Source organism: Meriones unguiculatus, chromosome X (assembly GCF_030254825.1).
Source record: "Meriones unguiculatus strain TT.TT164.6M chromosome X, Bangor_MerUng_6.1, whole genome shotgun sequence".
Classification (NCBI taxonomy): Eukaryota; Metazoa; Chordata; class Mammalia; order Rodentia; family Muridae; genus Meriones; species Meriones unguiculatus.
This window is the reverse complement of record NC_083369.1, coordinates 124,422,236-124,441,715: the sequence shown is the minus strand read 5'-3', so window position 1 is coordinate 124,441,715 and position 19,480 is coordinate 124,422,236. Positions and strand designations below refer to the sequence as shown.

General features: G+C 39.0%; 1 protein-coding gene across 6 annotated transcripts in view; it reads right to left on the bottom strand.

Moving 5' to 3' along the window:
- Positions 1-19,480, bottom strand: part of Enox2 (ecto-NOX disulfide-thiol exchanger 2) — a 319,919-nt gene that overhangs the window by 64,022 nt on the left and 236,417 nt on the right. For all 6 annotated transcript variants that reach the window (XM_060374476.1, XM_060374478.1, XM_060374480.1 and 3 more), the window contains one exon: positions 7,746-7,901. In XM_060374476.1, coding sequence (XP_060230459.1) covers positions 7,746-7,901 — 156 coding nt within the window. The remainder of the gene's footprint in view (positions 1-7,745; positions 7,902-19,480) is intronic.

Below are 19,480 nucleotides of genomic sequence, written 5' to 3'. Positions count from 1 at the left end.
AGGGGAGGAGGTTCTCCCCTATCAGTAGATTAGCAGGAGGGAGGGTGGGACCATGAGGAGATGAGGAAGGGGGCTACAGCTGGGATATAAAGTGAATAAACAGTAATAAATAATAATAATAAATAAAAAATTAAAAATCAGGAAAAAGATTAAAAAAAGATTTATATGATCTGAAGGGAAAAACTCTACCTAGCAGTGCCTCAAAACAGATGCTGAGATTCACAGGCAAACACTGGTCAATGCATAGGAAGTCTTTGGGAATAGTGGGAGGAAAGAGAAAAGGACCCAAAAGTGACAGGAGCTCCACATGAAAAACAACTGAGCCAACTAACCAGGGCCCAGAGGGTTTTGCTGAGACTGAAGCATCAACCAAGGACCATGCATGAATTGGACCTAGACCGCCTACAAAGATGTAGCAGATGGGCAGCTTAGGATTCAAGTGGGTCCTCTAGTAAGGGAAGTGAGCCTGCATGGGACATAGACTCATTTACTAGCCTTTAGATCAAGTCCCCCTGGCAGGACTGCCTTAGCAGCTGACAGGGGAAGAGGACATATTCAGACTTGATGCAACTTGATGAGCTGGGGTGGATGGCATATGGGAGAAGGGAGGGAGGGTGGGACTGGTAGAGGTGAAGAAAAGGGGCTACAGGGATGTGAAGAGAATAAAATAAATAAATGAGAAAAAGAAAACTAAAGTGAGATAAATCTTGATCTAGAGGGTCATTAAAAACTCCCTAATGACATGATTCTCCCTCTGTTTAAAAAAATGTGTTTCACTCATCGTATACAGAAAGGCTGTTGGATCTGTCACCTCCTTTATTACTCTATGTTTCAAAGCATGTTTAAGTGAAAACCTACAGTTCAAAGCCAAACAAAACAAAGCATGCTGGCCATGTTTCTTTTCTTCTTCTGGTGTTGTTTTGTGTCTGCAAGGGTTTATTTTGTGTAATCCATTCTTCTCATTCATCCTTCAATAATTTTCCAAGCTCAAGATTTGAAGAGCTCAACAATCAGGGAGTACAGCTCCCCTGTGAAAATAAATACATCTCACTCACAGATCAGAATGAAGTGTCTACCTGAGTCTTATCCAAGTTAGAAAGCTGTAGATTTGGGAGCTTCCTTGACTAGTAATATGCCCATTGTCTTACAGCTGCACATCTTTCCAGGGTGGTTGAGAAGATGGAGTTTCTAATGATGACATTTCCCACATACTTAGTTGATAATGAGGAAGAAGGGATAACTTTATTTTATTTTTTGCTGTGTGTTTCATATGAGAGGCTTAGAGGGAAAGAGAACATTATTGAGTGAGCAGGAGTCTGAACTATCCTACTTTTCGCTACTAAGTGAGGTTGTCATTTAGTAGAAAGGTAAGAAAGGGGTTGATAATTGCTTTAGACTTAGGCTTTGAGTTTTTAACAACTGGAAAATTGTGTCACAATCATAATTCCAGTTATTCTTAACTCTACTAGCATGAAAGAATCAACTTGGGAGTTAAGCAAATAATACTGGGCCCCACACCAATAAGGCTGACATAATTAGTTAAAGGTGGTATATCTGTGCATGTTTTTGAAGCTTATCAGGCAGACTCAGTATGTAGGTAGGGATGAAAGCTAATGAGCATTCTAAACTTGTGATATTACAGAGAAAAAAATCTTGGCTTAATGGAGTGTCTCATTCAAGGACATCATGTTAAATAAAGACACCTTAAACTTGGAACAAAAAAACCTATATGTAAAGCTTACTCATTATCTGTGTTACCATGACAAAGTTACACAGACTGTGAAAATTTCTGTTCTCAATTTTTTAAATGAGGGCTCCATTCCCTACCTTAAATGGATTTGTTTTTGTATGACTATTGATATATTATCCATATTGGATATAGTACAAACCCTACCTAGCTCATCTTGCCTTCCTAATAAACAGGAGTCACTACAATGTTAATACTTATTATTAAATCCAGGTCTCATAACGCCAAAGCTGGGCCTTTTCAATACCCTACCACACACCTGGAGTGCAGTGGTAGTAAAGACTTGGACTTGTTATTAAGAATTTTAGATTTTAGTTTTTTTTTTTTTTAACTCAATCCTCACTCAGAAAGACAAATGGGATGGACATTGGAAGAAAGAGAAAACAGGAAACCTGAGAAAAGCCTACCAGTGAGGACCTCTGAAAGACTCTACCCAGTAGTGTATCAAAGCAGATGCTGAGACTCATAATCAAATTCCGGGTAGAGTGCAGGGAATCTTATAAAATAAGGGGGAGATAGTAAGACATGGAAAGGACAGGAACTCCACAAGGAGAGCAGCAGAACCAAAAAAATCTGGCCACAGGGGTCTTTTCTGAGACTGATACTCCAAACAAAAACCCCTGCACAGATGTAGCCCATGGTAGCTCAGTGTCCAAGTGGGTTTCCTAGTAAGGGGAACAGGGACTGTCTCTGCCATGAACTCAGTGGCTGGGTCTTTGATCACCTCCCTGTGAGGGGGGAGCAGCCTTGCCAGGCCATAGAGGAGGACAATGCAGCCAGTCCTGATGAGACCTGATAGGCTAGGATCAGATGGGAGGGGAGGAAGACCTCCCCTATCAGTGGACTGGGGCAGGGGCATGGGAGAAGAACAGGGAGGAAGGGTGGGAGAGGGAGGGAATGAGGGAGGTGGCTACAGCTGGGATACAAAGTGAATAAACTGTAATTAATATAAAAAAATAAATATTTAATTTAAAATGCTAAGAGATATTTTACGAATATGAAAAAAAGAATACATTTTAGTTTTACTCCCAGGTATAGGGATGTGGGACTGCTTCAAAGCAGCTGACTATGACTTGCCTCATGCTCTATCAGAGGTGTGGTTTTGCCAGCTGCAGATGGTTTCTGCACTTGTGTGACCTTTGGAATTCTGAGGACTTTTCAGAGGGTAGATAAATGCTAGGTCCTTAGAGGCAGGGGGGTTGCTGGTTGGATGCTGTTGGGCGGTTCTCTTAAGTAGTCAGGAGAAAGAAACGAGAAGAGGAAGAAACTAAATATCCTGATGATAAAGATCAAACTTACCCTAATCAGTATGAAGTAGTCTAATGATAATGTCACCCCTGTTCCTCTCTATCCTTTTTATTTCTCCTATCTAGTGTTGGGGATTAAAAGGGTGGAAAAAGAATGGAGAAGGTTGGCAGAAAAAGGAATTAACAAAGTAGCAAAGATCAGTTACAGACTTGTGAAATACAAACCCTGTTGATTTCCCCAGATAAATCTGAGATTGAGGAATTTATGGCCATGAAGATGCAGGCAGTTTTGGCTACAGAATACAACTCAGCCACTGTATATACAAGTAATGAATTTTCAAGACCATCTCTTTAGATAGAATTATTTCCAAACAAAAAGCTCTAGAACAATGACCTATTTTAGAATAAGAAAGGCTTCTGGAATGTACTGTTAAAGGAGCTGCATGGTAAATAATATATTGTAAAGCAAATATCACATTCATTACGTGACTTGAATTTACTTTATGCCTCCTGGCACACAAAGGAATATGTGGTTATTCTGGAAGTTATATATAATATCCAGAATGCAAATGTTCACCCCCTCACTACACTTGTGGGGTTTAAAATTTTGTGATGAAGCTATTATTCACATGCTGTGATTCTTCTATGGTAACGTCTACTAAGTAATGGAGCATAAAACCCACTTACAATAATATTAAAAATGCCAGGGATGTATCTATCTTCCTTAAGTAAATATAGATGACCTCTTTGATAGCAGTTGCTGAGATTTAAGTGTATGCCTATAAGTACTGTCTTCATTAATGGATATTATCTGTTCTTTAATTAATAGTTCAATGCCTTTGTTGTTTAAGCCCAATTTTCTAATCCCACTGCACAGCAATGAGAACCCCACAGGCGAACAAATTTAAACTCTACATATTCATCAGGTAAAGTGCTAGGCCCTGAAGTGCCTAAATTATCACTCAGTATGGAAACAAAGAAAAATTCATGTATAGATTCAAGATAATTGAGAGAATAAAGAACTAATCTTTGGTAATGAAGAAGGAGGGGCTTCTAGCAATTCTAATTACATCCAAGCAGCCACTCTGGGGTGCTGTGTTAAGGCTATCAGTATTAGTAAGATCAGAATTGCTGGTCTTTGAGAAGGGAGGCAGAGAGCACCACAGAGGACTCAAATACTATTTGCATAACATCCTGCTTTTCAGGGAAGCATCAGGGAACACTCAGTTGGTTTGTCAGAATATAGAAAATGGGAAGACTGTGAGTAGATTTTATTAGACAGCCCAAGAGTGAAGGCCTTCTAGACAATCAGTAGGGGTCAGATGCATGTTTAAAGTAATCCGAGCTAATTGAAAATAGTCAGAAGGCTGACAAATTGTTATTAATGCTCAATTTACTCATTTATTTTAATTCTCTTTATAGAATCCAGCCTTCAGAGGCAAAATGGGTTCTATTTTGAAATGGTAAAATATATATTTCTGGCTCATGGGTATTTTCACATGTGTCTGTACACAGACACACAGACAGCAAATGACAATTCATCATTCATTCTTCATTCACTGTAACTTCCAAAAGATTAAAAAATGTAACCTGCTCATACAGAAGGAATTATAGATGAAGTGAAAAATCTTGATAAAACTGACCTCCTTAGAGGTGGTATTAGTCTCTTCTCTCACTGGAAAAAACCACTAACAGAGAATCAGTAAATCTTTGATAGCTAACCAGTGGAAAAAGTATGTGTGCTGCAGGGAGCTATTTCTTGCTATACTCCAAATTCTAGAAATAAGAGCCCAGTGCTTTGTCTGCTTTCCTTTAGTCAATTCCACTGAAGTTTTAGATTAGGTCTTATGTTGCCTGCTCTAGATCTGAGAGGTTCAGTTACTTACCAAATCTCATGGCTAAAAAGAGGTAGAAAACTGAGGAAAGCCTGTATTATTTGAGAAACCAAGTGCTTAACTGTTAAGGTACATTGGCTGCCTGTCCAGCAAATGTAAAAAGCTCTATATAGTATGAGCCAAGCCTCTTTTGATTTTCTAGTCTAGTTAAAGGAGTTTAACCTAGATAAATACTTATAATGCTAACTTTTTAAAATGTAGTAATCATAGTTTTATAGCTTAGTAAAGCTGGAGATAATATAGGCTAATCTGACTGATATCCTTAGTTTAAAGATAAAGAAACTGAGACACAAGTAGTTAGATGGCTGGTCAGGGTCTCCAAGCTCATTAGTGACAGAGCTGAGAGTTGAACATAAACAAGAAAAGATAGTTGTTCACTGGGTATTGAGGGTTGTTGTCTTAAATGAGGGACATGTTGATAGAGATATAAAAGCAAAAGTATCAAAAAAAGGATTTAAATGATAAGAGGAGAAGAAATGTAAACACCAGACACAAATGAAGTATTCTGAGGACTGTTGCTGGTAAGAAATACACAAAATTTCATGCAGGCTCGTTGTGTGTGTGTGTGTGTGTGTGTGTGTGTGTGTGTGTGTTTTAGAAATTGATGCTCCTCTATTAGTGTCTTAATGTCTGCCTTTTGGGAGATGGGGTTTCTTACTGAACCTGAAGCTTACCAACTGGTTACAAGCCACTGGGATCTGCCAGTCTCCGTTTCGTAGTGATGGGGATATTCACAGGTCATATCACACCCATCTTTTAGGTAGTGCTGTCGATCTGAACTAAGGTCCTCAGGCTTGTCTTGTAAACACTTTACCCACAGAACCTAGCCCCCTTTTTCTTTTCTTTTCTCTCCTCTTCTCTTCCCTTCTATTCTCTTCTCTCCTCTCCTCTCCTTCCTCTCTTTCCTTCTTTCTTTCTTTCTTTTCTTCCTTCCTTCCTTCCTTCCTTCCTTCCTTCCTTCCTTCCTTCCTTCCTTCCTTCCTTCCTTCCTTCCTTCCTTCCTTCCTTCCTTCCTTTCTTTCTTTCTTTCTTTCTTTCTTTCTTTCTTTCTTTGAATGTTGGAGTTTCTCTGCATGTAGTATTTTCCTATTCTTTACTTTTGAGTTCTGTCTCTGGATGGTCTGAATAATTCTTATTCCTTCAAATCAGTTAAGCTTTCAAGAAGGATAAGAAAACAGAGAACAGAACAGGAACCTACCACAAAGGGCCCCTGAAAGGCTCTACCCTGCTGGGTATCGAGGCAGATGCTGAGACTCATAGCCAAACTTTGGGCAGAGTGCAGGGAATCTTAAGAAAGAAATGGGAGATAGTAAGACCTGGAAAGGATAGGAGCTCCACAAAGAGAGCAACACATCCAAAAAGTCTGGGCACAAGGGTCTTTTCTGAGACTGATACTCCAGCCAAAGTCCAGTCATGGAGATTGCCTGGAATCCCCGCACAGAGGTAGCCCATGGCAGTTCAGTATCCAAGTGGCCTCCATAGTAATGGAGACAGGGACTGTCTTTGACAGGAATTGATTGGACTGCTCTCTGATCACCTCCCCCTGAGGGGGGAGCAGCCTTACAAAGCCACAGAAGAAAACAATGCAGCCACTCCTGATGAGCCCTGATAGACTTGAATCAGAGGAAGGGGAGGAGGACTGGGGGAGGGACATGGGTGGGGAAGAGGGAGGGTGGGATTGGTAGGGAAGGAGGGAGGGAGGTACAGGGGGATACAAAGTGAATAAACTGTAATTAATAAAAATTAAAATAATTAAATAAAAAAGGAAAAGGAAAAAAAAACTTTATACTTTATTCTCTAATTCCCTTTGGAACAAAATACTCTTTTTAAAATACAGTTCTCTTAGATGCTGTCCTCCTAGGTTTCTTATTGGTGTGAAGAGATATACTTTGTTAACAGCCCAGTTAAAACATCAAAAAACATTAAGCTCATTTTTCACTTACAAAACCGGACAAGAGGACTGTCAAACCAACTCTGAAAGATTCTGAAACCCTCTTATTTATGAGCAGGTTATAGTACATAGACTCTGGGGTCCTGGCAGAATCTGATTCACGATTAACTGATTCCTGTTTATGGTAGAAAATGAAATATTTGTCCAAAGACACACATGAAAGATTCCTATTTATCTTGATGAGGCTAGTTTATTTGATCTATGATCTAAATACCCAGATGGGTGTTTTTAACTAACAACTCTAATCTTAGTACTGCAGAAGCAGCTTCCTTGATATGCTATACAATACCACCAGGATACTAGGAAAAACATTAAGGAGGCTTGGGTCATATGTAAGAATAGCCTCTAATCATTATAAAAATGGATCTGAAAAAAAGTTGAAGTGGATTGATGCTACTAAATTTTACCTGAAATAGCCATCTTAATACTATAGATGTGCTAAAGGAAGACTATACTAGCAAGCTGGATTCTCTAGATCATTCCTATATGGGTGTGACTGGCTGGTAGCAATGGAGGCTTATTAGCACTAGATGCATTTTCTCATGGGTATGGGCTTCAAATGGGCTCAAATCATACTTAGTCTCTACCATTGCTAGTATATGGATCATTTATAAAAAGAAAGACTATAAATGATAGTGTTGAGCAATTTGTGTTGCATGCCTCCTTCTCTACTAACACACTTGAACTCCCCATCAGATGGCATTAGGTATATTAAAACACATGTACTGTAACCAGCAAACAAATATCTACTGTTCTGTACATAAAATGCAGCCTTGCTCAGCAAGACAACAATTATCTATTTCTCTTTTCTAGGTGAAGCTTCCATGAAGCCCTTACGTAGTCTTTTGAAAGAGAAGAAACTCTGAGACGCTGTGGCTTAAATAGGCAAAGAACTAGGCTATTACTTGGGCTGGGAGGGAAAAGAGTGCAGCTTTTGCAGTGTATGATCTCTTTTACTACAGGCATATCTGGAGGAATTGGTGGAGGTACTATTCCCAAACCAGGCATCATTGGAGTTATCGGCGGTATTCCAGTCATCATTCCAAGGGCAGGATCGAAGTCTGAAAAAGTAGATAAAAACAATAAATGATAGCAGACAAAGTCAAATGGAGGCCAAATGTTACATTATTAATATCAAATCAAAAGGTCTTTCTAAGACAGAGGCAAAAACAAACCAAGCAAATGCCTCTTTATGGTTAACATTCTCCATCTTAATCATCATAGAGCTGTGCACATTTCTTTCATTTTGTTTGATCTCAGTCTACTTAAGTAGTCTTTTCATGTCTGTTTTATATTCAGCATCTTTTCTAACATTGCTGTGCCTTGTCAAAGGATCACATCTCCATCAGCTTCCAGTACACATCCTCGGCTCCACTTTGACAAGACTTCTTGCTGTCATTTGTAACTTATCTTTCCTTTTACAGTGTGATGATAACAGTATATGCTTTTGGTGATCAAGGAGACTTAGAATCTTCTTCTATCATTTGCTTAGCATTATGAACTTCCATTTTCTCAGCTGTAAAATATGGTTTATATCTCCTGCCGTATAGGGAGTTATGAGGAGTGAACAGGATGATGAATGAAATGTGCTTAGCATAGTACACAACAGAAATTGGCTCAACCAGCAATTACTCTGTGTGTCTTTGTACGTGTTGTTATCCTGGGATGGAATCACCTGTGGTGCTCTGAATTCTCTCTGTGCTTCAAGGCTTAAGTCTCATACAGTTGAAGAGTTCTTTTTAGATTATTCTGCTACATTCTTCTTCTTCTTATTTTTTTTTTTGGATTGTATGTTTTTTTTTAATTTTTATTTTTTTTAATATTAGTTACAGTTTGTTAACTTTGTATCCCTGCTGTATCCCACTTCCTCTTTCCCTCTTAATCCCACCCTCATTTCCTCCCTGCCCCTTTCTAAGTCCACTGATAGGGGAGAACCTCCTCCCCTTCCATCTGATACTGGTTTATCAGGTGTCTTCAGGACTGGCTGCACAGAGGAGGACTTTGCAGCCAGTTCTGCTGCATTCTTAACTCTGTCTCTAAAATCTGTTCAAACTTTTTACCACTGAATTTTATTTGCACTACTTTTTGTTTCACATAGAGATGTGACTGTGGGAAGTGTGAGGATACCCAAACAGTGTTTGTGGGGTTTATCTATGTATACAAATTGACTCATCCCTAATCAGCATCAACAGCATTCTGATGGCAAAATCTCATGCAATCCATTGTAAAAACATACAACTGCCACTGCAGTGATTTACTTGACAGACAATTCTCCTGGAAACAAGACTCTAGGAGGATTCATAGGCATATGTTCTAAAGCTTATAGAGGTATCTAGTTGATTTCACTATGGGATAGAGGAATGAGGTAAATAGAAACTGGAGCCCATAGAGGCCTAGAGTGAGATTGTCAGGTAACACTGCGAGTTCTGATCAGTCCCTGACATGGAAGAAAAATTTAAACAATTTTCAAGAAAGGTGTTTTTGGTGGGTAGAAAGACAAATCCTGCTCTGGAATTGGTACTTGATCTTATGGCACTGAAGTCTTGGCCAGTGTTCAGGACTAGAAAGAGATACTTAGAAAATCTCAAGGTAAGTCTTCCATAGCCTGGAGCATCTTGAATGAAGTACAGGCTCAGAGCAAGGGCCTCCTTTGACTGGATCTAAGAGCAGTCCTAATTTCACCTAAATTCACTGAATTGTTTCTGTAAAAAAAGAAAAAAGTTCAGTTTCTTTGAGAGAAGGGACTTCCCCAAATTTGACTTCCCATTTCCCATATTTATTTCACTATAGATACACATACAGTGTACTGCAAACAAAGAAAAAGCATCGAAAAATGTTGTTGTGGTGAAGAAGGGGCAGATGAATCATACTAGACACAGAGTTCAGCGGAATAACACCTGTCCTGATGTCCATAAAGTGATTCTGAGGTTCTTAGTTGGTTCTAAGATGTGGGAGGAGGCAGAAATAAACAACAGATAGGTTGTGGTCCCAACATGAGCAGGACTTTAGCTCCAACATGCGAAGTATTGAAGGAACACTGTGTCTGGGTGGATGGGCAAGGGAATACTTGACATCCCCTTCTGCAGAGAGAAGCCATGCAGGCTAGGCTACCTTCCTCTTCTAATGTCTCTTTCCCTGAGGTGCTAATGCCCTAGAAAGGTTTAAGAAGAGCAAAAAGTTTCTCCCAAGAGCGATTTTATTTTATAAAAACACTTACTTTTAAACCTCATCTAACATGCATGTACACCTACATACATCCTCTCTTTCTTGAGGCTCTTATAACTTTACTCTTTTGTACTCAATAGTATATGACCTTGAAGAAAATTTTTTATATCTCTATGCTTCCATTTCCTTTTTAGTAAACATTAGGGCATATAATGAAATTCAGCTTAAACAATAGAAAACCAAAGCAGGTATGAAGACCTCTGGCATGACAGTTCTCATGGATAAGTATTCTTTCTTCCATGCCAGTTTTGAAACACACATTGAAAAATGCACTAATTCATACATTTACTATTAGAGTCCACAAACATTTGTGACAAGCCCTCTCTAGATTAGGCTCTACACAGCGGCTAGGGAGGGTGTCTTGTTTCCCTTTTCATCTTGGAGAACTTAAGATCTCTGAGCATCTGTCTTGCTATGCAACAGAATTCTAGCACTCTGATTCAGAATGCAGTTTGTGTGTTTGAAAATTTGATTCCTTGTGCAGAAGATATTGAAAAAATTGTTAACATTATCTTACTCATTTACAAACTGTTAATTTTCTTTAGAAAAAGATCAGATTAGATTGTATGCTACCTAAACAACTCCATATATTTCCCCCTGCTATGGAAATGTTTGTCTTCCTTTTATTGTTCTGACTGCCTCCTCATTGTTATTCATATAACTCTGTCACTCACAACTCTACCTTACCACAGATTACAGAAATATCACTTCATTAAACAAGTTCAGCTGCTTCCACCGAGAAGGAAATGCCTGTCTTCATGTACTGTCTACTAATAAATGGAGGCAAACAAATACATAGGATAATATAAATCCTGAGAGATGCACTCACCACTCTGCAGCTTAGTATGATTGCATTAATATTTTATAAATTCATTTAAAAGCAAATGTATTCATGACATATGGTTAAAGATAGAGTGAGATAACCTCCCTTTAGTTCAATACCTCAGGCATGTCATAGGCTAAACTGCCCAAGAGGGCTTGCTGGAGGGCAGGTTGCTCATGATATTTTCAAAGGCTCCCATCTCGTTCATTATTCTTTTGTTTATATTTAACCATTAAGTTACAATGTAGAGCTGCATTTCCAATGCCAATGGGGAAAAGCGGTGAGATGAGTATTTTGGAATGTGAAAAATCAAAGTGAAATTTAAAACACATTGGGAATAGAAAACAAAAGAAATTCCTTCCCTTTTCTTGGCTCCTAGCTTAGATTGAGGAGTACTGCCAACATATGTATTATTGCCTCCTACTATTCCCAACTCAAACACCTAAAAGGGATTTGAAACCATACACAAAAGAGTATGGAAAAGGTCAAGGTATTCCTCCAAAGTTCATCTGACAAAAAATTCTCTATTCAATTTTGCTTTTATTATTTCTTATTTTGCCATCCATTCCCTACAGCATGGCTGGGTAAGTCATAAAATATTGGTTGGTATGCTTCCTTTTGAAATTGGAAATTCTGCCAATTCTGCATTAGTTGGGCAAGCTTTCTGCTGAGAGCAAGAGCTGAGGATCTACTACATGATTTCTAGTCATTTTTCAATGTAGAATTAAGCATTCCTGCTACTTAGCAACTTGCAATCCCCAAATTTGGTAATATCATATACTATTGTACTTATCTGGGCCAGTGAGTGGAAATGAGCAGAAGAGTCATGTCTATGCTGTTATCCAATTATCCAACTGTCAATGTGTTACTAATCTGTTGGCTTGAGGTCCTTTGCTCTAGCAGGATAAGAATTGTGGGTAGGCAAGGAGGACATTTTCCTTCTGGTAGTTCTGGGCCCTTGAGCACCCAAGGCTGAAAGGCTGACACTGAAGACCCAGTTTTAGAGATCTACACCCTGAGAGGTAGGACACATTGGTCTGGGCTTTAGAAACTACACACGTATGGTTCTAGCCATTCAAGTTGGAGGCTTATTGCTCTTGGCTTTTGCCACCAGTGCCTCTAGCACATGGCAGCTATTGTCACCCGTGGGTAACAGCAGCAACAGATGGTGGTGACAACAGACAGCAGAATCAGACAGCACCGCTGAGTTTTAAAAGGTCTTGCATACTGGGACCCACAGCTCTATAATGGCAACTGTTATAATATTCAGGTCCAAAGACTTGATATCCTCAGGCTTTGTGGCATATACAAACCTTTTGGGTTCAGGGTATCCAAAGCCCTTAACCCTTAAGATTGGTAACTCTCTGGCACTCTTCTACTGAACAGGGCCTTCAGGTTCTCATCTTTGGCTTTTCTTTGGCATCTCTCTTCTTTATTTTTTCTGTCTTCACCATTTTCTGGAAGTCTTCAGTTGCTCTCTTAATTGCTGCTGCTGCTGCTACTGTCTTATTCTCTCCTCTTTGTGTTACCAGCAGATTCCTTACTGAGTCGAGAATGTACCACTCATACTAGATATATAATATAGTATAAACATACTAAAATCTGCACACCTAAAGAAGCTAAGCAAGAAGGAGGACCCTGGGTAAGATGATAAATCCTCACTCAGAAAGACAAACAGGATGGGCATTGGAAGAAGGAGAAAACAGGAAAAAGGATAGGAGCCTACCAAAGAGGGCCTCTGAAAGACTACCCAGTAGTGTATCAAAGCAGAGCTGAGACTTATAACCTAACTTTGGGCAGAGTTCAGGGAATCTTATGGAAGAAGGGGGAGATAGTAAGACCTGTAGAAGACAAGAGCTCCACAAGGAGAGCAACAGAACCAAAAAATCTGGGCCAAGGGGGCTTTTCTGAGACTATACTCCAACCAAGTACTATGCACAGAGATAACCTAGAACCCCTGCTCAAAAGAAATGACAGCTCAGTGTCCAAGTGGGTTCCCTAGTAAGGTGAACAGAGATTATCTCTGACATGAACTCAGTGGCTGGCTCTTTGACCTCCTTGAGCAGGGAGCAGCCTTGCCAGACCACAGAGTTGGACAATGCAGCCAGTCCTGATGAGACCTGATAAGGTCTCATAGGGTCATATGGAAGGGGAGGAGGACCTCCCATATTAGTGGACTTGGAGAGGGGCAGGCAGAAAATGAGGGAGGGAGGGTGAGATTGGGTGGAAATGAGAGAGGGGGCTACAGCTGGGATAGAAATTTAATAAACTGTAATTAATATAGAAATAAAAATTTAATTAAAAAAGAATGTACCACTCAAAGGAAGCCTTTATTGGGCTGAATGATGTAACACCAGGGAACTGCATAAGATGGTGTCTCTAGACTTACTTTAAGAGTGAGTCAAACAATCCATTTATATAACTAGAAAAGGGATTTTCCAAGGGGACTGGCACCAATCAGAGTACACTTTATTGAAAATGAAGGGGTGTGCTTGGAACAATAGTGGCACTAGTACTCAGGCAAATGTGAAGCATGCTTATTCCCATCACAGGAGTCCCTCAGGTTAATTAGCAAATGTGTTTGTACCACTCACAGGCCTTCTCCTGAGCATCCAGGGAAAATGTGTCTCTTCCTGCTTGGGCAGAAATTGCTTTGGAGTTATCTATGGTTTACAAAGGCTTGTTATGGCAAAAAGTCTACTGTAGGCTGTTTAAAACAGGCATGATACAGATAGTCCTCTCTGGACCAGAGTTTTACTTAAGCAGCAAGCATCTAGGATTGCCATATAGCTTATTTAAAGTGTCCATGGAGTATATGAAGTGGATAGTGTTGGTAGGAGGGAAATTTGTCTGGCTGCTTATCTGGTAGTACTTTGATCAAAGAAGCTATGGCACCAGAGAAGGTCTAACAGCTGTCAATTTGAGGAACATATTGCTCCATCCCAAAATAATCATTAAAGGAGTGCTCCCAGTAAAGGCTTATTACAGGCTTATTGATAGTATTTTAAAACCATTCTATAACACTTTAACAGTATTTAAGTCCTACTTTGGTTCTCTAGAAAGAGGAAAATCTATCTAATTTGTCTCATATTCACTCTAAATTTTGGTGCCAGCTCTTTGCCAAGTGTTGAAGAAATGAGTAAGGCAAAATAATATTGTAGTTTAGATACAAAAATGCAAATAGGACACTGTGTCATCAATTATTACATTACCATGGTCACTTACTGGATTCTTATAATGTTCTAGGTACTGTGTTAACCATTTTCTATAATCTCATTCCAAGAAAATAAGGACAGTATCCAGTCTGGTTGTTGTGAAGTGTGATGGGTTCAAAAGAGTTATTTTTAAAGGACAAACCTAGAAAGGCACCAGACACTCAAATTAGATTGCCAGAGAGGTTTCTTTTCAGATTATTGTACTCATGTTTGGAATCCTACAATGTACCTGTTGTCACTGTACTATTGCTTTGTGAGAGAGCCAGTTGGCATAATGCCAGGTGACTGACCCTGAGGCTTAGGCCTGTTTATAAAATTCTAGAAACCTTAGAAGTTTCTCATCTTTGATGCTTAATAAAGGCATTACACACGTCAAATTTATGGTTTAATAGTAGATAGTTTCTGACTTCAGTCCTTACTCCCTACTCTCTATACAGATCCTTTGGAAGATTTTTATAGGCAGTATAGCAAAGAAAGAATTTATATTTCTAAGGAAGCCTGGCTAAACTGCAAAATAATGCTGGACTAATTATAAGACTTCTTATGAACACACATTCCCAAAGTTTTGCTCAGTGCATACAAAATTCCACCAGCATCTGCCATGCCTTTGTAGATCACTGGATGTTTATTTCTGCCTATTAGGAAAGTTGAAGCAGGATAAGGCTTGGCTCTTGTACAATGGAAAACAAGCTAACAAACTGGTTTGGGTTTCTTTGCAATCTCTTAAAAACAAAATAAAATTCTGTGTGGGGCCATGCTATAGTGCATGTGATGAAGTCAAAGGACATATTTGTGGAGTCAGTTCTCTCCTTCTACCTATAATTGGGTTCTAGGGATTGAATGCAGGTTCTTAGGATTATGTGGCAATTGCCTTTAATCTCTGAGCTATCTTGCCATTCTTACATCTTATGTTTGTCTTGAATATCCTCTTATGAAACTTCATCTTGTAGTTCAAGGTTTGGTAAATACCTGCTCTTCTAGCCATAGCCATCTTCCTTCTAGTCCTTTCAATTCTTTTTTTTTTTTTTTTGTTGATTCTTTTTTTTTTTTTCAATGCAGTTTATTCAGGAACATTGAACAATCCTCGGACCCCGGGGAAAGCCAGCCCACAGCTTAAATAGCCTCTGGGTAGCCAACCCAGGCGTGCCACGGGGGCAATGCAGATAGGTCCACATACATGGAAGCAAGCCAGATCCTCGGCCTTAGCCAAATGTGGAGTTGTTCGTGACAGAGAGCACTCACCATCGGGAAGGTGGAAGGCGGAAACCAGCTCCATCTTTAAGGCATAGCATTCCGCAGCTCTCTACAGTTCCCCCTTTTTGTTTTAGACGCATCAGGCAAGATTAGAGTCTCACAACAGTGTGATGCAGCCATGATCATTCAGGCCTTTACAGCCATTGAAGCAGGACATTCTCCCCAAGCATGGTTGGATACCATAAAAAGCTAAAATGATACGCTCAGGATGCGAGGCTAAGCACTGCACTCAGGGTCAGCCGCTTTGGACCCAGAGAAGAGCATGTCTGATTGCATGCGGGTTGATGCCCCAGGTCCCGCCTCTGAGAAAAAGGTATCGGAGGGGTCTGATGCTCTTTGGGTGGATGACACCTTTCAATTCTTTTACACTGCGTGCTTGCCTTTCTAGAAAGCCTGATGACTTACAAATTATGCTCTCAACTCTCAATCAGGGATGTTGCAAACACCTCTGGAGAATTAATGAGAACAGTTCCCATTATGTCCACAGTTCCTAAATTTCGGGATTTTAGAGATGAATAAAATAAAATTATGCACATACATATAATTAAGATTACTAACTTCTGAATTTGTCAAGAAAGATTTGTGTGAAAAATAACAAAATCTAAACAATGTGTGATTCATGTTGTTTGTAAGTTACAGGAACATTTTAAAACTCAAATTTTAAGAAATCGATACTCTCAGAATAAAGAACATTCTTTCCAGTCAAACAAATTCAGCTTCATGAAAAACTCATTATAGTTTTCATTTTTATATTTTGCAGTAGACTAGTGAAAATAATATTCTCTAGTCTTGGGTTACACATCAATTCTTTGAAACCACCCAAGCATTTCAATCATTAGGAACACCTACATATGAAACTCTCTGTTAAAGAATTCTTTCAGGAATACAATATTACAAACCCCCAAAATGAAGAATCCTGAAATATTACTCTTTGAGCAGGAGAAATGGCTGAGTACAATGCTTGCTATACAAGAACAAGGACCTGGGTTTGGGTTTCCAGCATAGCATCTATGTAAAAACTGGAAATGATGTGGTGGTATATTTTAACCCCAGTGTGGGGTGGGATGAGGCAGAGACAGGTAGACGAAATGACTGTTGGCTACACAAAATGGCAAATTTCAGGTTCTACAGAGACCCTGTCTCAAGGGAGCAAGGAATAAAGCAATAAAGCAGGACATCCAATGTTTTCCTCTAGCCTCTGTATAGCACACAGGCATGTGCACCACCACATATGTGTACCCTCACTCTCATATAACACAAAGACATACATGTGCACACACACACACATACATATTTCTCTTTCCTCATGCACTGAAGTATTTGTGTATTTTATCTTAATAACTGATTAAGTCTCCCATTCTTTTTTCTTTTTTTCCATTCTGGATGCAGGGTCATTTTTTTTTTTTCTTCCCTTAATTTGGAGACTTGACGCAATCCAAGGACTTAAATATATGACTTTTCATTGACCTTTGTAGATTGTCTTCTTTTCCTATTCTTATTTATATATTTTCAGGTGATTATTCATTTTATTTGTAGTAGACATTGTTCTTATACTATAAGCATTTTTTTTGTAAGCTAGGTCAAAATCTTTGTACAAAGAGGTGATCTGGTTGAACTTAGTAGTTCACCACTGTCCCTATACCATCTCTCTTGCTTACTTTCCAATTATTTACACTGTTTCCTCTGTACAGACTCTTCTTTAGTTCTTGATCTTGACTCTGCTCCTAGTTATCTGTGATGCAAATGTCACCTCTTCTGTGACCCTTCCTTGACCAACACTATTCACGTAGTACTATGGTTAAAATAACTCTTTTGTACAAGTTTTTACTGACTCTTTCTACATTGTACTACATTAGTATTTATTTTATTTCCCCAAACAAGGGAATCTAAGCTGAAAGCAATGGTTGAGACTGTTAGAAATCCACTTTGACTAAGGTCAGTATTTGAAATAATAAATGAATGCTGACATGAAAGAACAAACTAATAAAATGGAAGAGAAGTTTTTTGGGTTATTGTCAATCAATAGGCAGCTTATACCCCCAAACATCTTTTATTAGGGAGAGTATGTGATTCTGTGAAAGCACTGAAGCCAGTCTCAGAGCAGGGATTTTTGTGTGCACAGACTTTCTCTGAAGGGCTCCTCATAGAACCTTGCATATATAGCTTCAGTAAATTTTACTTGTATGAGTGAATAAATAGTATTACTACTCAGATCCCTCTTAACAGTTTTCAGTGAGGTTTTCTTAAGATTGATTGTGTATATAATTATGTATTTCACTGATCATGTAATGTATATTTTGAAGTTTCTGAAGCCCTTGACCTTTAGGTATTTTTTTTAAAAAATGATCTAAATAGTTTAAAGCATTTCTATATGAAAGTGGCATCATAGCCTTTATTAACACACATTGTAATGTTAAATGAGTAAGTATCTGTTTTTATGCAGCAGTCCTTAGGAGGTATGTCTACGCTTTAGTTTTTGTGAGTGCCTTAATACGCAATCTCTTATATTTTTGGTTGTGAGTCTAGCCTTTCACGCCTGAGCCATATATCCAGCCCATTATAATAAGCAATCTCTATAGTGGCATCCAGTTCTCTTTTTGTCCACTATGCCCTAACTACTCTTTATGTTGTCACCAGCTTCCAAGTCAAAAATGATGTGGTTGTTTCTGAGGAAATGCATGACAGTACATAGATCATATAGCTTATACATTTTGTTAAAGTTGGGTACCTCTATTTATAGAAGCAAATAATTACACACTTTAAATATCTTCCATTATATTGTATATAACCTCAGTCATGTCCACACTAAATAATGACAACTTGTTTTTCCCTGGTCTCTCTGCCAGCTACTGTGCTATGTAAGTGTGGGAACACATATGGCCTCTTGGAGATTAATGACATATCTCCAGGTGTAAAATACCCCATGAGGTGTTTTGGGATTACCATTACTGGAAGGATTCTGAATTTGTTTTGGAGAAATATTAATTACATTTGATATACTATCATAGGTATCATTGGCTTTTGGTAATGTGTCTACCATGATGATAAACAGTGATCTTTCCCAGGTTCTAATCCTATTTGTCACTGAAAGCAACCTGTACCTGTGGTAGATGTAAAATGTAATAAAACTGATGTCCAGATTTCCTTACGGATCTGGCAGTAAATGGGTCTGCCATGAAATATGCAACCTCATTCTTTTGTCTGTTTCTGTTATAGTTAACCTGCCAAGTTCAAGAAGGACTGTTTTCTTTCAAATGACAATACCATGGTGGAGCTTGTTCTCACTCTGGAAATAAGATCCATGAGCCCACATGTTCCTTTCTTTCTCCTACTGAGTCTTTATACTGGAGAAACCATAAGGGGAGATTCTTCTACTTTCATACTTCACAGTTCATTATGAAGCTGCTAAGGGTATTTGAGTTTAGATGAAAATACCACACAAGGGCATATACTATTCAGTGAGTAATTCTCCGTTGGTTCATCCTTGGTTTTATCTGGGACAAATGGACTAGAACACTGTTCATTTTAACCAGAAGCTATGGCCTTTTGGTTGCCCTTTTCATGTGACAATAAAGTCTTTGTGGAATGCTTTGGCAAAACAATCACTCTTGAAGAAAATAGGTCTAAGAGATGACCCTGACCTGTAGACTAATTTTATTGAATAGCAGTTGCACAGAACACCATGTCAGATGTAAGGCAGCTCAACTCCAAACCTGAGGTGGCCTGTTTCTAATCTTCACTTGAATAATTTAATTATGCCAGTCATTCTTTTCAATGACAAGTATGCATCCCTCAATAACATCCATGACAGTGGAGATGTGAAATCTCAGGGAGCTGTCAAGAAAGTTTATGTATCATCTTTTTCCCCCCATCTATAACAAAGTGTATTCTATTGCCATAAAGAGGTGACATGAGACAGGCCAAAGAACAGTCTATTGGTTCAGCAGGAAACGGCTGGAGAGTCAGGAAAGTAGCTGAATTATTAAACCGTTAATAAGGGTACTTTGGAGAACAGCTCCACAAGCATCATTTTTAGTTAGTGTATAATAATGATGGGCTCCCTAGTAGGAGGTACAAGGGCTCTCTGACATGAACCCAGTGGCCAGCTCTTTGATCACCTCCC